The sequence below is a fragment of the Nipponia nippon genome, unplaced genomic scaffold (assembly GCF_047370975.1).
Source record: "Nipponia nippon isolate SJK-2023a ecotype South Korea unplaced genomic scaffold, ASM4737097v1 scaffold_4, whole genome shotgun sequence".
Lineage (NCBI taxonomy): Eukaryota > Metazoa > Chordata > Aves > Pelecaniformes > Threskiornithidae > Nipponia > Nipponia nippon.
In genome coordinates, this window is record NW_028262358.1 from 678,540 (window position 1) to 692,978 (window position 14,439).

Below are 14,439 nucleotides of genomic sequence, written 5' to 3' on the forward strand. Positions count from 1 at the left end.
ATTCTGAGAAAAAAACCCCAGCTTTTTCAATACAACCTGTACATGATAAGGAGCTTCTGTTAGTCAGTGGCATGTGGATCTACTTTAAGCCAAGTCCGATGTAGAACAGCTCTCCTGTGCCTGTATGTTCAAGTACTGTTTGGTAGTATCTCCACAAGAGTTTCAGAGTGTTTAACTAGTAAAATCGGCAGTAATTTAGAAATTTTCCACCTATTATTCACTGATTTAGGTGAAGCCAAGAGCCCAATGAATTTAATATGCCTGCAGCAGTTCAGTCTAAATAAAGGGATATTCCATTTATTGCATCAATAAATTATTTACAGTTATTCCTTGAGGGAAAACGTCTGCCCAAAGCACACAAGATACTTATTCTTGCCCTAGACATAACATTAAACAGTAAGATCTCTGAAGTCAAACATATGCAACATATAGTTAGAATTTACAACACAATGCTGTAAGGATAACTTCAATGTTATTTTAAGAGCAATGATAGATGAACCGATCAGAATTACGGCAGAACAAACTGTGACTGGTTCAAAAAGTAATTTTCTATGTGTAGGCAAGGAGGGCTATAAGCAATTTTATTGCTATAAACACATAAGCCCTTTTCACTCTATTGAGCTTGAGAATCAGCCAACCAAGTCTGTACAACAGACTTGGGGTTAAACAGTGGAACTGGTAATCACAGCAGGCACAGGGAACCTACTGAAAAGCTGTAACAGAACCCAGAACCTGAATTTAAAGCTGTGACTCTCAATGGTAAGTTGATTTCAAGTGTAAGATAACCTGCAGATGGGGCAATTAAGCCACTGAGCTGTACAGACATGAGGAAAATGCAAACGGTAAAAAAGTTAAATAAAGGGGATAACCCCAAGAAATGAGAAACCAGGACCTGTGGCAATAAGAACTCAACAATAACCTGGCTTGATTATTCCTTGTGAAGAATTTTACAAGTACTTTTCACATCGGCCAATTTCAATACACAATTTATTTCTGCAGAATTCAATTTTACTCAGTTGTATTCAAAATGTAGCAAGTAATTAGGAACAACATCCTAAGATAAGAAAACCACCTTAAGAAAATGCTACAGCTATAAGAACATCCTTTTGCACATTCATAAAAATAGCAACACAGCACTAACGTCTTTTAAAAGACTTATGAATCAAAAACTGCTGAAAGTTTCACTGATGGAGGTTTTTATGAAATTGAAAAAGACCTGCTAAAAATCACCGCTGGCTTTGAGATTTGTTTTAAGCTGCTTAACCAACATTGCCAATTCACACTGTAGTCTATATAGCGTAGACCTAAAATATGGTGGAAGAATTCGATATTTAAAATACCCACAGCAATCTTAGTCCAGAATGAACCAAAGTTACATATTTTAAAAATTATACTTATGTGCACTACTAGGCAGTACTAGAAAGGCAGCTTATATTGCTAAGCTGCATCAGCACACAGAGCGATCTGGTCACCCAGCACCACAGCAGGTGTTCCTCTGACACATGCAGGCTATTTACTGTGCATGGTCTGTAATCTACTTTTCGGAAGGGCTGCTAACAGGCTATAGCCAATTATAAACCTATACTGAATTATCATTAGCATTCGCAGAACAAGTAACTTGTGCACATCTGCAGTAATAAATTTAGGCTATCCAGCTGCTTCTGTAATCGTCACATTCACATTCTGATAGCGGACCAATCCATGTTTCAATGGATTTATGCCACATCTTAATCTTCTGATTACGCAGCCATTTGTAGTTTATATTTAGATGTGCTTCTAAGGACAACTATACTCTATCAAAACCAACAGCTACTACTACAAAATAAAGAGCTCAAGGTATGGCTGGGCGACTTCTAACAGTTTATTGATTATCATCTCTGGAAAAACGCTTAGTGTTACGCAAAAGCCAAAGCAGACCGTGAGTTTGAGCGTGTATAATACGAACGCTGCAGAGACTATTAGCACATTCGTATTCTATTTTATATCCACTTAATATTTAAATCCACCTGCTGTGTACATACTCAGGATACTCCAAATCAGACCTAGGAACGATACAGTAAAATTTTGCTGCTGAACTTCTAAGGAAGGTCAAAACAGCCTGCTCTGCCTATTCCTGTTTATAACCACAGCTAGCCTCTCCTCATTTCGGCAGGGCAAGAGGCATACGGAGGAAGGCTAGGCCTGACAGATAAAAGGGTCTAGAAGCAAAAATCACAGCAAGACCAGTATGAGTTACAGTAGATACCTTTCCAGAGTTAGAATTCTGTAGATTCCTAAAAAAAAAAAAAAAAAAAAATAAAATTGTGCTTACTCTGTGTCCGGACCCAGGGACTCACACTGCTCACATACAGAGCACAGACTTACAGAAATTAACAGAGTACAGCATAAACAAACCTCTTCGTACTAACTATATGAAAAAACACAGTATGCTTTTATAAATAAGGACCTTTAAAACACAAAGGCACTTTGTGTTATATTAATGTGCACTGGTAAAAAACAAGCAAGTAAAAGCATGCATACTGAGAAGCTTTCAGCATGCGTAACATCTGTGGGAGGTGGGAGTACCTAACCCACCTTCTCGGCTAGCTACAAAACTGCAGCGAGACCTGATCTACCCTGACAGTATCTGAAAAACTTCTAGCAACAACAGCAGCTACTCTAAGTGACTTCGGGAAGCTTTACTACATTAGAGAGAGTATCTGAAAAATTCTAAGAACAAAATATTTCATACAGTCAAAGTGTTAAATCAGTGTAATGAATTTTATGACTGCATCAGCATGAGAGATGTGGCTGTTCTTAACTAATAAAGCATAATTATAGAGAATGGAAAGAAATTGATCTATGTATTATACCAAAACCATCAGCCTGCTCTTATTTCATCACAGATGCAAAAAAAATGCAGTGTCAGAGGAATCAGTATCTGATGCTGCAAGAAAAAAAATACTTTACTATTAAAAAAAAAAAACCCAAGCTTTCACAATCAAATGATGGCATAATACTTTTACAGGACCCAGAAAGCTTACATAAATGTAGTGCACCTTTTGTGAGTTCTGGGACACACGGTGCTCAGCTGACAGCTACAACAAACAATGCCCCCAAATCAGAGAGAACAGTGATATAAGAAACAATACTAACATGTTCTGAAAATATACCACAAATCTGCAGATAACTAAGCCTTACCAGAGAAAAAGCAAATTTGTTTTTCACACCATTTTAGCCCTTTAGCTGAAACAGGGAAAAATAATACAGATCATTAGAGCTGCTGTATCATTTAATGAATATCTATTTGGAAAAAGACAAGGCCAAAGCACCTTAGAGAATATAAAATTAGATCTAAGAACTTTGTGATATTAATTGTAAAAAAGCACTTTACAAAATGAAATGTTAACCTTTCCTGTTACTCCCTTTTGATTAATATTTCTTCTTTGATTAATACATCGTTCGATGATATTGTTGAGTGGCCAAGCTATGTAGCTGATGTGTAAAATTAAGACTTCAGTAAATTATAACTGACCCAACTTAGTTTTCAAAGCATTTGTTACTTTTGCTTAATATACACACTAGGTGTCACTCAAGAACAGCAGCAAAACACCCACCAAACCACACCAGAAAAGGCACAAGTCAATTCCTTTCATAATTTTTTTTACTGATTTCTAAACTGTTAACCCTCAGCACCTGGATTCAGGATTTGTTAATCCTAAGTAATTACCTATTTAGCTAATTAGAAGAAAACGCTATGAAACCTCTGGCTCACACTGACATCACATTAAATATGGCAAGCTTAACAATCAATTAGTTTTGTTTCCTATGGCTTACAATACGAATGTTTAATTACTTGGCATTTGCATGTCTTCTTGTCCTGTGTTCAGACTGATGTATTCTTGTTCTGTGCGCTAAAAGGCCCTCTAAAAAGCTGTTTTCCTACAATGCATTAAGTTATCAAGTGTCGGAGTTCTAAATGGATTGCAAACTTACTTCCAGGAGATAAACAGCACGAAGCGGATCGCTCTGAATTTCACACAAATATCTTGAACAATTTCTTCTTCCTCAAAGCTGATGATGACTAGGCTATAATATAGTTTTCCTCGATCAGGACCCAAAGCAATACTTTGTTCATACATAACTATATTTTTTTTCTTAATACAGTATGTTCTCCTCATGTTTTTAAGCGGTATTAAACGGGCAGTTATTAGCCACCCATTTTCAAGACACAGGAGTACATATTTATTCACTTTAACTGGGTGAGTAAGCATTAGTTATTTTCCATTCAATGACATACCCACAGAAATTTAATTACTTATTCAAGACCACAGAGTAAGTGTATTAATGAGCTACAATTAAATTGCACAGCCTTGCTCAGTAAATGTGGTGATACCTTCTCCACTGGGGGTGGGGAGAGAGGAGGAGGAAGAATTTCTCCTGCCTCAAATACGGTCCTAGCAGATATATGAGCTCGTGTTCTTTGACACTGCCTCATGCAAAATCCTAAAGCAGACTCTTTTATAATACCATAAGTAGCAGAAAACACAATTTGATTTTCAGATTTCAGTCTGAAAATGCAGTCTTGTAGTTAAAGGGGCAAAGGGAGGGAGAAGAAGAAAAGGGAAATGAACTTGTTACATCTTAAAAGTCAGAAGATGAGACCACAAAAATCCAGGATTTCATGTCATCATTTTCATGGCCATTCTTCCTATTACAGGCATGTTAGGCTGAACGGCATCATTCTTATTGTCAATATAAATATTATTCTAACTACAAACTATACATTAATGCAAAAAAATGAAGCCATAGACTTCTGAGAGTTTTGGTTTGGTTTGGGTTGGGTTTTTTTTTCCATTTTTAGAGAGAGGGATAAGAGTTGAGAAAATTTAACCTTCGTTTTAATTTCAATTTCTAGAGTCCCATTACAAGTTTTTTTTTTTCCTACCACCCTTACCAAAAAACAACCCACAACATAAACAAAGATAGCATTTCTATGATGCAATACTCAAGTGAAAAGTTAGTAGTTGGATTAACAAAGAGAAATCAACAGAAGATGTGTGTATTTACCCTTAAGAAAGAAATCAGACCAGTTATTCACGTAATGACTTGTTAAAGAAAAGAACAACTAAAGGCACCACCGATCTCTGACTTCACAGACAGGTAGAGTCTTATGCGGACTTCTGGTGTGCATTATAAAAACTTTTTTATATGTTAGGCTTTCATCTGGTCCAGTGATATTTTCTCACATCCAAATATATTTAGGTAGTACCTCTAATTAAAGAGGTCCCTTGGAAAACGATCTATCACAGTCTCTTCTTCTTTAATTTAAAGACATCCTAATTTGTTTATGCAAAAGTTAACTAGCTAATATTTCCTCCCTAGACACTGCAAGTGCTATAACCGCCAGTGCTGGGAAGATTATGCTTCTGGAAGTAAAAGATGCTCCACTGAATTTAAAAAAAAAAAAAAAGTTAAATTAACATTTCACACAGTCACATCAAACTGATATGCAGTAGTTGACAACTCTTATCTTTTTTTTCCTTCTGCTGCAAGACCAAATACTGCAATCATAATAGATGCCTCCATCTGAAAGGAGTAGAGCCCAAACTCCTGCTGTGACACATTCAAAATAAACATAACACTGAACTTTATACTGACAAAGCATAGGGAAAAAGTACTGTTGTTTTGAACTAGCCCCCCATAAAATACAGAAGCAAGAACATATTTAATTTAAAAAAAAAAAAAAAAACACCACTATTTTGACAGTTTTAGCATAACACAGGCTACGCAACCATGGATCACTTCCTCCCAAATTCCACTGAAAAGCAACAGGACATTTTCAAAGAGTTGATCCTCAGTTCCTTAGGAGAGATACATTACTGTATGATTTTCAAGTCATTTTGATAAAATATCTTAACTCTGGATATTCATTCAACCAACATTCCCATTGCATAATACGTTTTTTATTGTTGTTATATCTGAAAACTTAATGCACACCCTAGTTCTTTTCTGCCTTTCACCTTCTATAGTCACGGACACCCACTGTCATTTGATTGATACCTGGTTTCACCCCTCATTGTAAAGGTGTAAGTAAGCACATAATGACAACGAGATTTAAAATAAAAATTAGTTTGGAAAACTTACTTCAAAAAGAAAGAGAATGGAGTCCAGCTCCTCCCTTTGTGATTTATTCCCTGCAAGACAGAGAACAATATTGTTTACCGTAAACATACGGTATGAGACAGACGGCGAAATTACGCTGCTGTTATTCAACTGAAGTCAAAGACGTTGCACCCGTTTGTTTTTCTTCACCTTTATCTAATATCAGAAGAGCAAGATGTTTCCAAACTTTGGTGCCTCTCTCTCTTGATTATGAACGAGTGACACCGAGAGTCCCAGAGCTGCTGTCCTCATCTCCAAGCAAACAGCCATTCCTACCGACATATCTTCAACGTCGAGTTTTGTTCTGTGGATCTCTGGCAATGGTTCAGTTGAGCAGACATATGCTTAATTGTAGGATGAAGGCCCTCAATACTTCAAAACAAGATGAGAGGGGATGTATATAGATGCACAAGACCTGATTTTTGTGCTCAAATGACACTTACCCATAAAACTGTATTTAGAATTCTTTTCAGTTACTTATGACATTTCAGAGAGCAATTTGCCATGCTCGTCTCTTCTGATACCATAAAATTAAAATACTAATTAATAATGCATGAAACTACTCATGCAAATATAGATAATTGTGGACTATATAATCATTAGATAAGCTCTAATAGAATGATTTGAGAACAGTGAGGGAAAACTGACTCAACTGCTGGAAAAACTCTAAAACTCACCTTTTTGTTTCAAGCTATTTTCCAGTGTTACGAAGGTTTCATAGAATATAAAATAAATTTGAGAATAATTGTTCTCAAAAAATTGCTTCAGGTCACTTCCATCCACAATATCTGAAAAGAGGAACAAACGGAGTTATTACACAACATCAGAAAGCTGAAAATTGTTGTCTTCGTGCAAATTTAGTATTAGAGAATGAAATGAATGTAATACGAAACAATTTTAGTGACTTCATTACATATTCTATACTAAATTGTGATTCCAGCCTTGCGAGTAAAATATGGAAATTTCCATTTTCACTTAATTTATGAAAGTTTGCAGTGTGGCTTAGGTTCATCTGTTTTCAAAAAAGGAAAAGAAAAACACATAAAAGAAAAACACCCAGAAGGAGGGGAAACTGAGCGAGAAAAGAGAGTGCACAAAGAGCGAGCAAGAGAGAGAAAGAGCACAAAGAGAGAGAAAAGAAAAAAAGAAAAAAGATGGGATGTGTCTTAGCTATCTAAATGGCTTCTGTATCATCAAAACAAGCAGGTACTGTTGGAAAAAACCACCACCACCAAGGATTTCTGTATGCAAATTGCAAATCCAGTTCTTAAATTTATCTGACAAGCAGATCAATTCAGAAAGTATCATATTTCCAATTCATTTTAAAGAAGAATGGAAACCCAAGCACGCATCACCTCCCTAACCCTTAACTTAGGTCTCAAATTTGAAATAAGTTTCTTTTTTAAGAAGAAAATAAATCTAATGTTTTCTAAACCTGATACTTGCAAAACGCAATTTAACTTCATCGGTTTGTTCTTTATGGTAACTGATTTGGTCAAGCAAAGATAGAGGATTCCGCCCAAAAGAGGATAAAGGGCAAGAACTATTAACAACATGTCCTCTCACGGAAGTTTCACCTCTCAAGAAACCCATTTATTAATCAAGAAAACAAAGCTGATTGCAACAAGACGACCTAATAATATCATACAACTACAGAAGAAAGAATGACTTTAGCCTTGGACAATGTGGTGGTTTTTGAGTTTTTTTTTTTTTTAAATAAAATTAATACCTTTTCAGTAGTAAGGCTTTGTTTGGTTGCTTGTACTACAGAAACAGTGCACGGAAACTCTTTTACATGATATTTGTTTCCTACAAACTACTGGTCTTGAATTTGCAAGCTAAGTGCAATTATTCCTCTCTATGAATGCATTCTGTTAAATACAACTCTAGGAGAAAACAAGGCTTTCATTTACAAGGATTTCATATGAAGGGATGAGGTCATTAAAATCTAAACAAAAAGGAAACTTTCCCTTTAAATTGTGAAAGGAGGAAAAAGGAACTGCCTAATCAAAAAAAGTAGATTCTCCTTTTCTATAAATGTGGCATTTCAATGGTGACTCATCTGTTATTCTCATGTAAGTATGCATTCTTACAGCTACATCCTTTTCCTATTGAACTATTTTGTTCCTTATATCCCTTTGCAAGATATACAGGAAAACAATTCCTAACCTTAAAAGAGGCCAACAACAATCCTCCCGATTACTACCTTAAGGGTAGATATTCACTTGGAAAGTAGGATTTTCTTACAATTCTGCATGCAAGTTGTCATCCTGATACCACTGCCCATTTTACTTAAAAAAAATAACACAAAATATAATGAATAAGCCACATACCTAATAATTCCAATGCCGAGTCAGAGATACAGCTTTCTTGGGCATCTCACTACCGAATTCCTTATTTTTTGCATACATTAAGAAAACACCATTTCTCTACTCCTTCACCGTGCACGTGTTCACGGTGACGAGCAGTGCAAAGCAGCACTGGCCATGAATGCTTCACCCTGCTCCTCTGGGCACGGGAGAGGTGGGCGATGGCTTTGCCCACTACATCCATCTCTGGCTGGAAGGAGGACCAGCCAAGCTGGGGACAACAGCCCTTCAGCGGTCCCTCTCCCCTCTGCGTCACGCCGGCTTGTAGGGAAAGCGTCTCCAGACAGGCAGCACCACGGCAAGCACATCTGCGTCTCACGCTCCTTGACTGCTCTCGCTTCGGCTCTCCCCACAACCCCGCTTCTCCCACCCATTTCACCAAAAACCGATCATCACAGACAAGCAGAGACCATGACAAGAAAGACTGCTTCTCAAGAGGATTTACTAAACATTGGCAGGAAACCTAGAGACAGTAACTTGGATCGCTACTATACATATGTTTAACTTGTACAGGATAAGGCTCATTCTTCCGTTTTTCAGATGGAAAACATCAATGACAGTTTCACACGCTTTTATTTAAGATACTAAGATAAAATACTGACTTTTGGCAAATCACATTGACTGAAGATGTATTTATAAGCATTCAAGGAAATGAAACAGCAAGGTTGGTATTCAATTGCAGGTATTTGTATTTTTATATTCACTGATAAGTAGCTCTCAGATTACTACTGTTGAAAACAGCCACATAGTGAATTCAAAACTCTGAGCACTAAAATCTAGGGCAAGCTGGCAAACATTATCAGCCATCAGATACACAGCAGCTTTCCAAAAACCCGTATAATCTAACCCCCTTTCCCAAACAAGGATAGGCGATCCATTGGCTAACGCTTCTGATTAACACTTTACAGCTGTTACAGCAACATAAAGGAAATAGTGAAACACTCATGAGGGTACACATGACATTTCTTCGACAGAAAGTATGAAACAGTTGGCTCATTAGGTGACTGCAAGTCACCCTTACTTGCCTTACTACTTAAGCTTAAAATTTAGGGAAACAAACTACTCCGGTACCATTTAATAAGAATCTGAGTTTATTGTCAAGCTCTCACTACTCTTCCTCGTATTAAAAAAAAAAATCTAGAGAGGACAATAATCCTTAAGTAGTAGCATTTAAGTAGTTAGAAATCCTCCCTTAATTGCATGAACTTCCAAAGTCACCTGGCTTTATGTTATTTACACAAAGGTCTCTCAAACCTGAGGGGTTTTCATCTCGAGGACTTACAAAAATTAAAGGAGATGAAGAGACAACTTTGCAGTCATACCCGAGTTAATGATAAACTTTTATTACTAGCCTCACCCCAGAAACTACATACAATTTTTACTTACCTTCAAAAAAAAAAAAAAACACCCACACTTTTTCAGATTAGAGCTTTAAGTGCTAAATAAAAGCCTAGAAGATAATTTTCCCTCTTTTTTTTTCAAAGGAATGTCAGCATGGAAACATACCATTACTAAAAAAACCTCCAATTAGAACAATTTCTACAACAACTTTAACACCTCAAATTTCACATGAAATCTAAGGAACAACGACTGTTTTAAATTCAGCAAGAAGTTTGGAAGCATTCACTTTTGGATGCCTCTAAATGAAAATTTCTACTAAGCTTATATTAATCTAGCTGCACAGAACTGTGCAAACCAAGACAGCGCCATAACTAAAAAACCCCACTACTCTCCTTTATTATCTCATGTTTGATTGAGGGAGTTAAATGAAAAACATGTTTTTTCTTAATTTATATGTTTTAAAGAAAAAGATTAAGGATCACGCTTGGTAACCTAACAAATTTCGTATTTCATCTAAACTGAAGTCTGCGTATAGCCGTATCAGGTCTACCAGGTATTTGTCCACTGCTCAACAGAGGAAAGGACAAAAGCAAGGGACAGGCGCAGCACCCCACATCTGTTGGCAGCAGCACGCCTAACACACACACCAAAGCACGAAACGTTGCCATTTCCCAGTTCAGGATTCAAGCGACAGTTTCTTCAGTGACAGGTTGAAATACGTGTAAAGTACTGTAACTGTGAAAACAGCTCGGCTTTTACGCACGCATCCAGGAGCGAAGTGCCACAGCACAGGCTCCGAGGTGCACGTTATTAATTTGAACACAGGCCGGCACCCAGTCTTCCGATGCACAACCGAGTCCCTCAGTACGCTCAAAAACAAGCGTGAGCACATACACGGTCTGACAACCCACCCCGGCAAATATCAAAGTTCAGCATCAACACAAATCTGTAGGACAATTTGGGTTTGGCAACTCCACCAAATCAGTGCTACTTTCAAAACAAGGTTATCACGCTTAAGATTATTCAGTATAAAAAAATTTGAAAATCCAGCCCCTTAATTCAAGTTAATTGTTGTCATCTTCCAGGCAGCTCGCAGCATATTCAATAGCAGCAATGGCTAAGCTCCCGTTTTTCCTTATTTCTAAGTGTAATGTGAACGGTGGCGGCCAACATCACCAGAGATTGTTCACAGAGACTACCTACAGACCGACTTTCTAATTTCCAGCCTTAAACGAACAAAGTTCTCGGGCAAATCACACTCTGAAATTAGTAAGAATAACACCACCACGAAGAAAAGGCTCATCACCTTCATGAAATAAAAACGTAAACTTCATCCCATTTTATGCATGAGCAAAGAGTGACATTATCTAGATTACTGGAGAACCACAGCAGACAGTAGCTGTTGTTCCTGTTGCACCATTACTCATGAAAGATACTGTGTCATGACAGAGCAATATTTGAAACCAGAAGAAAAATTCAAGGGAAATACAGCCACAGAAACAAAGTCTTGAAGAGCAGAGATACATTTTTATGCTAAAAAAAGTCCCATAAAAATTACTCTGGGAAACATTGTAGAGGGCTTCATTTATGGCCAATCAGTGTGAAAGAGCCAAACTTGCATGTCGCCACCACCACTTATGAGACCATTATTTTTCAAGTTTATCCTAAATAAAGACCACGCTATTGACACTTCCACACCCTGTATTTGGAAAAAACTTCCTACTGACTTTACAAAAGTTCTCAAAGTTAGTACTTCTTTACAGTGATTAAAAAAAAAAAAAAAAAAGGAAATTTCCTGGTCATTTACCTAACACAAGCAAACATCCACTTTAAAAACAATGTTATCATTCTGGTTAGTGCTTTGTATTGTCATGCAGGTAGATGACTCCACAGAAGCAGGAACTCAGATCCTAAAGGGCATTAGAGACTTGAGAGATGCTACAAGCAACACAATTTTAAAGGGAATATTTTCTTTCAGGTTGGGTATTGGGCAAACTTACAGTAGCAGTTAAGAGACCTGAAGGAATCAAAAACTGGGCGTTACTGATCCTGGTGCTCACACAACCCCTTATTTACAGAAACACACATTCCTTTCCCTCAACCCTCCCCTATTATCTTTTCTCAGATTATTATCCTCCTGCATCAGTAGGATCTCAGAAGAGTAACCGTCATTTTGTTTACAATTTAATTCCGGTGATTTAAAACTAACAAAGGAAGAAGAGATGGCATCTCCTAAGGAAACACAAAAACAGGAACAGTTATTTTGAGAACATGTGCCACTATGGCCTGACTGAAGTAGCTGGGGACGGGGAGTGAAATGACTGGGGTGGGAGCAACACTAAGGCACGCACACTCCTACCCCTGGCCAGCACAAGAAGTGCCACATTGGGGTGGGGGGAAAAAAAGAGAAAAAAAGAAATATCCAACTGTTTTTGAGCCTTTATACCAAAAGCTTTGTTTTCCTTAAATACAGGAGAAGTTCTTACCATGTGTTGCTTCATTTTCTGTGCTGAATAATACCATAAAACACACACTTGCAATGATATCCATGGAGATATTATCTTCAAAAAGCCAATCCCGTATTATCTAAAATGTTTACACCGATGTTCTCAAAAGCAGACATCTCGGGAACATAACCGGAGCCTGCTTTGACATAGTCCCTGCAATAAAACATATCCACTAGAAGACAGCCAGCTGTCGTATCACAGCACTTCAGCCAATAAGCCACTAATATGTTACCCAGCCCTCTGGCACTGATAACAATCTTCACTTAAAACCAATGTTCAGTAATAAGTTTAATCAAAAAATCAGGTCGCTATCTCCAAATGTAACAGACACTTGGAAGAAAAGCTATTTCCTGAGAAGTGACGAGTGTGTTTTTTCCCCCCTTGCCAACTGGGTAATAAGTCTCTTTACAGAAAACCACCAGACAACGCTACCTTCTGTACCATCTGCGTTGGGACATAAATTAATTTCGTCACGCTAATAGCCGTATTTTTCCATTTGTTCCACCCGTCAGGTCCGTCACAGGAGCCTGACAACCTCCTCTGTACCGCACTGGCACACAAAAACGTAACACGCCCGTAAGATGGGTATAACCAAAAGCCATCGCAAATCCAGTATCTCATCTTAAACTAGTCGTGTCTTGATTTCAGGCGTGTCTTTCTGAGAGGCTGAAAGGGGAACATTAACAAAAAGTTGCTATATTTCTTATTTCAAGTCCGTTTATTTTAGTGAGGCTTGTGGAAAAGGAAGAAATGCAAGGTCTGCGAGCTCGCGCTACAGTCTCTTAGACCACTCTTTCTCAGGATGGTTTCACAAAACATTCTGAACCTCATCTCATAAACAAAGAATTTCCCAAAATTTTTTTACAATGAAACTTGACATCATTTTAATATTGTTTGCGCAGCACATGAGCAGTAAGACGTACACAGTTGAAAGGCATATCGTAATGCAGGTAAAGGTATCTTCTCCTGTCTTTTCAAATTCCTGTCCTTAGGCACTTAGATACATGGTACGATTAAAAAAAACCAAAACTCCCCCACAAAAACAACAAGCAAACAAATTATTTTATATACCTCCTTTATGTATAAGATAACATATATATTACATTATCATATTATAATGTAATATATACCTTTATATACAAGAAATGCACACATTTGCTCCCCAGATGGAGATTAACACCAAACTGACCACCATCAACTATGGAGATTTTTTACATACACTTACAGAATAGGAGGAATTTCTAACCAGAGCTGTCACACACCCTTCACTCCCAGCTAACTCCAAAGCAAAGGTTCAATGCTGTTCACAGAAAACGTGAAGACTGCAGGTGCCGAGGGACTCTAACACGTGAGCCTCTCGTCTCCCAACACCAGGCACAGCGGTCAGAATTGCTCTACTTGGGAGTCCAAATCGTGAAGCATCAATATCTATGGATTGGGCGTATCGAACTTACACGTATTGTTGCTTAAAAGATGAGCAAGGCCCGGCCACTTTGAGAGTGGGACACAAGACCACTTACAGATTTGTCCAGCACTTTCCCAATAATCAATTACCCACAAAAGTGTCTTGTTTCAGATTAGCTACTTAAATGCAGTAGATCACAGGGGAATAACATCTTTAAATCAGAGTGGTGATTACTCACACCTGTAAGAAACATGTCCCCAAAAAATCAGCAAGATGCCCATAACGAGCTAAACTATCACAGGCTCTTCTAATCATTTGTTTCCATGCTCTCACAGAGTACAACTTTCTCAAAGGGACCATCCCAAGGGAGACTAATCGCTACTCTTCCCACTCAGGATCACACTCAGCGTCCTCACCACAAAAGCTCCTCGCTTCGCTACAGTACGTTCAAAACTTCTTTTGGATATTTTCTCCTACCAGCAGGACGTCACAGGAAAAAGCTTTTAATCTCAAACTCAATCTCGAGCACCACCGACGAGCCCACGCTGCAAGCCACAGCGAGGCTCCTCGGTGCACGTACCGGGCGAAGGGCCGACGGGGAGCACCTTTGCTCTGCAAGGCCTGAGCCGCTTCCCGGGCAGCGACTCGGGCTCCACGCACGCTCCACACCACC

General features: G+C 38.1%; 1 protein-coding gene across 7 annotated transcripts in view; it reads right to left on the reverse strand.

The window, feature by feature from the left end:
* Positions 1-14,439, reverse strand: part of RALGAPA2 (Ral GTPase activating protein catalytic subunit alpha 2) — a 139,304-nt gene that overhangs the window by 123,226 nt on the left and 1,639 nt on the right. For 5 of the 7 annotated variants that reach the window (XM_087774665.1, XM_087774664.1, XM_087774668.1 and 2 more), the window contains exons 2-3: positions 6,822-6,932; positions 6,127-6,176 (exon numbers count right to left, since the gene is read on the reverse strand). In XM_087774665.1, coding sequence (XP_087630791.1) covers positions 6,127-6,176; positions 6,822-6,932 — 161 coding nt within the window. Of the gene's footprint in view, positions 1-6,126; positions 6,177-6,821; positions 6,933-14,439 lie in introns of those variants that run through there. The other 2 variants (XM_087774669.1, XM_087774670.1) reach the window with 2 other exon arrangements.